At 40.9% G+C, this 5147-nt stretch overlaps 1 protein-coding gene and 1 non-coding gene across 2 annotated transcripts; one reads left to right on the forward strand and one right to left on the reverse strand.

Moving 5' to 3' along the window:
- Window positions 1-375: 375 nt before the first annotated feature.
- LOC142512997 (small nucleolar RNA R71) lies at window positions 376-482 on the reverse strand. The gene has a single exon (XR_012808967.1). It is a non-coding gene; the product is annotated as a small nucleolar RNA R71 (small nucleolar RNA).
- Window positions 483-3080: 2598 nt separating this feature from the next.
- On the forward strand, window positions 3081-5077 carry LOC142505978 (uncharacterized). The gene is made up of 4 exons (XM_075619115.1): window positions 3081-3458; window positions 3639-3821; window positions 4122-4487; window positions 4739-5077. The coding sequence occupies exons 1-4, from the start codon at window positions 3081-3083 to the stop codon at window positions 5075-5077; spliced, it is 1266 nt and encodes a 421-aa protein (XP_075475230.1).
- Window positions 5078-5147: the final 70 nt, after the last annotated feature.

Raw genomic sequence — 5147 nt, forward strand, 5'->3', positions numbered from 1 at the left:
CCAAGGCGTATACCGATGTTGGATTATGCACAGCCGTCTCTTGATGGAGCACGTCCAAGCATCGTAAGACCAGTCATCCGAGCTAATCAGTTTGAGATCAAGCCAGCTATCATTCAGATGATTCAGAACACTGTCCAATTTGGGGGAAGTGCACTTGACGACCTTAATTCTCATATAGCTGACTTTCTTGAAATTTGTGATACTTTTAAGTTTAATGGCGTGTCTGATGACGCTGTTCGTTTGCGTTTATTTCCGTTTTCACTGAGAGATAAAGCTAAGTCGTGGTTAAACTGTTTGCCTGTAGGGTCTATTACTACATGGGAAGATATGGCAAAGGCGTTCCTGATCAAGTACTTTCCTCCGTCGAAGACTATGAAGCTCAGAGCCGACATTACTACTTTTGCTCAATATGAGCAAGAGTCACTTTACGAGGCATGGGAGCGCTACAAGGACTTGTTGAGGAGATGTCCACACCATGAGCTGCCTCTTGGGTTAGTTGTTCAAACTTTCTACTACGGTCTGCTTACTCCTAACCGTACTATGATAGATGCTGCTGCCTGTGGTAACTTACTGAGAAAGACGGCGGAGGAAGGATATGAGTTATTGGAGGAGATGGCTGCTAGTAGCTATCATCCTCAGTCTGATAGGCAGAGACGAGGTGCTGGAGTTAATCAAGTTAATGATTTGTCGGCGGTTTCAGCACAGTTAGAGGCTTTGAATAGAAAGATTGATGGGATGAGCATGAGTGGGTCGGCTATGCGTCTGCAAGAAATTTTCAAGATGGCAATCCATTCTATGTGCCTGAGGGAGCACCGGTAAAACAAGTGGGATTCCAGAACCGTCCTAGAAATGACCCTTACTCGAACACATATAATCCGAGATGGAGGAATCACCCAAACTTTTCATGGGGAGGTCAAAACAACCAACATCGCCAACAAAGAGGTCCACCATATGTGATGCACCAAGGATTCAAGCCAGAACCGTCTCGGGAGGAGAAGTCCAATTTAGAGCAAATGATGACTAAATTTATTTCTGCAACAGAGACGAGATTTCAGAACCAAGATGCATCCATAAAGGGGTTAGAGAATCAAATTGGACAATTGGCTAAGCTGATTGCTAATAGGGAGCAAGAAACTTTACCAAGGAACACGGAAACTAACCCAAGAGAACATGTGAAGGCGGTGGAATTGCGTAGTGGAAAAACACTCGGGTCTAGTGAGGAAAAGACCAAGCACGGTGAGGATGAGGTGAAAAATCGAGGAGGTAAGTCTTCTAACTCTACATCTACACCTATTGCACAGAATAAAATTGTTATCCCTCCACCTTTTCCTGCAGCAATGAAGAAAGCTAAATTAGATGCACAATTTGGTAAATTTCTTGAGATATTTAAAAAATTGCATATTAACATTCCTTTTGCTGATGCTTTATTGAATATGCCAAGTTATGCAAAATTCTTGAAAGATATCTTAGCAAATAAGCGGAAGCTAGAAGATCATATGACGGTGAATTTGACCGAAAATTGCTCCGCTTTAGTTCAAAACAAGATGCCTCCGAAGCAAAAAGATCCAGGGAGTTTCTCGATACCTTGCATTATTGGTGACATTAATTTTCATAAAGCTCTATGTGATCTTGGTGTGAGCATTAATCTGATGCCTTTTTCTGTGTTTAGGAGACTGGGATTAGGTGAACCCAAGCCAACTAGGATGTCGTTGCAGCTGGCTGACAGATCTGTCAAGTATCCACGTGGGATTATCGAAGATGTTCTGGTGAAAGTGGATAAGTTTATTTTTCCTGCAGAATTTGTGGTACTTGACATGGAGGAAGATTTAGAGATGCCTTTAATCCTAGGGAGACCATTTCTGGCTACAGGGAAAGCACTGATTGATGTTGAGGAGGGGAAATTGAGACTGAGAGTTGGAGAAGAAGAAATTATTTTTGATGTTTTCAATACTCTCAAGCACACAATGCACAATGATAGTTGCTTTCGTATTGATGTCTTGGATTCGCTTGTTTGTGATTTTGTGCAGGATGGATTGAAAGAACCATTGGAGGCCACTCTCACTACTGAAAAGCAGGAGGACGAGCTAGACGAGGAAAAGATGGAGATGGTAGCTCATTTGAATGCCATTCCACCTTGGAGAAATCAAGTGAGGCTTAGACTAGAGGAATTGGGAGACAGAAAAGATTTAATGCCTCAAAAGTCAAGCCTAGAGAAGCCACCTACTTTGGAGCTCAAACCATTACCTCCACATCTCAAGTACGTATATCTAGGAGAAAATAATAAATTGCCTGTTATTATTTCCTCTTCTTTGACAGATGATATGGAGAGTAAGCTCTTGGGAGTCCTCAAGGAGCATAAAGGAGCGTTCGCTTGGAAGGTTTCGGACATAAAAGAGATAAGTCCTTCGATCTGCATGCACAAAATTCTGATGGAAGATAAATACTCACCTCTAGCACAACCACAAAGGAGACTCAATCCAAAGATGCAAGAGGTAGTAAAAGCTGAAACAATTAAACTTCTGGATGCAGGTATTATCTATCCTATCTCTGATAGTGCGTGGGTAAGTCCTGTACAATGTGTGCCTAAAAAAGGTGGGATTACTGTTATTGCTAATGAAAAAAATGAGTTGATTCCCACTAGAACTATTACGGGTTGGCGTGTATGCATAGATTATAGGAAATTGAATGATGCAACCCGTAAAGATCACTTTCCCTTGCCATTTATCGATCAAATGATTGAACGATTAGCAGGTCATGAATTTTATTGCTTTTTAGATGGATATTCGGGATACAATCAAATCACAATTGCACCTGAGGACCAAGAGAAAACTACTTTCACTTGCCCTTATTGTACTTTTGCGTTTAGGCGTATGCCCTTTGGTTTATGCAATGCACCTGCAACATTTCAAAGATGCATGACCGCTTTCTTTCATGAGATGACTGAAAATTTCCTTGAAATCTTTATGGATGACTTCTCTATTTTTGGCTCCTCATTTAATGAATGTTCAGAGAATTTGAACTTGGTGTTAGTTAGATGTGAGGAGAGCAATTTGGTGTTGAATTGAGAGAAGTGTCATTTTATGGTTCAAGAGGGGATTGTGTTAGGACACAAGGTATCGGAGAATGGAATTGAGGTTGACAAAGCCAAGGTGGAAGTAATCAAAAACTTACCCCCACCTTCATCAATAAAAGGAGTTAGAAGTTTCCTAGGGCATGCTGGTTTTTATAGGTGTTTCATTAAAGATTTTTCCAAAATTGCTAAACCTTTATCCTCTTTGTTGATGAAAGATGTTGAATTTAATTTTGATTCTACTTGTCTGCATGCATTCGAGATACTCAAGGAAAGCTTGGTGACAGCACCTGTTCTGACTGTCCCTGATTGGGAGCTACCGTTTGAGGTGATGTGCGATGCTAGTGATACAGCTGTTGGTGCGGTGCTGGGTCAAAGGAAGAACAAGGTATTTCATACCATCTACTATGCAAGTAAGACTTTAAATGATGCTCAATTGAATTACGCTACTACTGAAAAGGAATTGCTTGCTATAGTATTTGCTTTCGACAAATTTCATTCATACCTTGTTCTGTCTAAAGCAACTGTGTATACAGATCATTCTGCCCTAAAATACTTGCTTGCTAAGAAAGATGCGAAACCTAGGTTAATTAGGTGGATTTTATTATTGCAAGAATTTGATCTCGAAATTCGAGATAAAAAGGGTGTGGAAAATGTAGTTGCTGACCACCTGTCTAGGCTTGAGCATGTTAGAATTAAGGGCAGTGACGATGATATTGATGACTGGTTTCCTGATGAACAATTGCTTGAGGTAAATGCGTACCCTTGGTATGCCGATTTTGCAAATTTTCTTGTCACTGGCACACCTCCACCTAATTTATTGTTTCACCAAAGAAAGAAATTCTTTTCAGACGTGAAATATTATTTTTGGGAGGAACCGTTCTTGTTTAAGATTTGTGCAGACTCCATGATAAGAAGATGTGTGGCGGAGGAGGAAAACAATCAAATTCTGAACCATTGTCATGACCGTGAGGTAGGTGGTCACTTTGGACCCATACGGACGGCATCTAAGGTACTTGAATGTGGCTTCTATTGGCCAACTCTTTTTAAGGATGCTCGTTTGTATGTTCTCAATTGTGATAGATGCCAACGCACAGGTAATATTTCCAACCGTCATGAGATGCCTTTAAATAACATTATTGAGTGTGAAATATTTGATGTGTGGGGGATTGATTTTATGGGTCCTTTTCCTGCGTCTTTTGCAAAGAAATTTATTCTGGTGGCAGTGGAGTATGTATCTAAATGGGTGGAGGCAGAGGCTTGTGCCACTAATGATGCACAAGTGGTGTTAAAATTTTTGAAGAAACATATTTTTAATCGATTTGGTGCACCACGTGCAATCATAAGTGACGGTGGCACCCATTTTTGCAACAAAATTTTTGATAAACTGTTGGGCAAATATGGTGTCACCCACAAGGTTTCAATCGAGAAATTAAGAGGATTTTAGAGAAGACGGTTAATGTGAATAGGAAGGACTGGTCCATTCGGTTAGATGATGCTTTGTGGGCGTATCGTACTGCTTTTAAAACACCTATAGGCACTACACCATATAGGTTGCTTTTTGGTAAAGCATGTCATCTACCAGTCGAATTAGAGCATAGAGCATATTGGGCGACCAAAGCACTAAACTTTGATTTTGCTCTTGCAGGTGAAAAACGATTGCTGCAGTTGAATCAGTTAGATGAGTTTCAGGGAAGAGCTTATGATCTTGCACTATCTTACAAGGAACGCACCAAACGAGCCCATGACAAACACATTATAAGAAGGGAATTCAAAGTGGGTGAAGCGGTGTTGTTATACAATTCTCGCTTACGACTCTTTCAGGGCAAGCTAAAGTCAAGGTGGTCAGGACCATTCACTATAGCCAAGGTGTTCCCATCGGGTGCAGTGGTGTTGCATGATGGCAAGGACGAGACATTTACTGTGAACGCTCAAAGATTGAAGCACTATATCGGTGGCACAATTGAGCCACAAATTGGAGTCACTCGGCTCCATGACAGTCATTGAGGACATGGGTGAAGAGTCGAGCTCTAGACTATAAATTGAGAACTACTTCTACTCCTTATTTTGATTTTGA

Source organism: Primulina tabacum, chromosome 10, assembly GCF_025594145.1.
Source record: "Primulina tabacum isolate GXHZ01 chromosome 10, ASM2559414v2, whole genome shotgun sequence".
Classification (NCBI taxonomy): domain Eukaryota; kingdom Viridiplantae; phylum Streptophyta; class Magnoliopsida; order Lamiales; family Gesneriaceae; genus Primulina; species Primulina tabacum.

What these genes read in the sequence shown, in the direction of transcription:
- LOC142505978 (XM_075619115.1), top strand. Translation starts at nt 3,081, where the DNA reads ATGGTTCAAGAGGGGATTGTGTTAGGACACAAGGTATCGGAGAATGGA. An exon ending in CTGATGAACAATTGCTTGAG is followed by an intron (nt 3,822 to 4,121) that starts GTAAATGCGTAC and finishes ACTCTTTTTAAG; the next exon opens with GATGCTCGTTTGTATGTTCT. An exon ending in AATATGGTGTCACCCACAAG is followed by an intron (nt 4,488 to 4,738) that starts GTTTCAATCGAG and finishes CGATTGCTGCAG; the next exon opens with TTGAATCAGTTAGATGAGTT.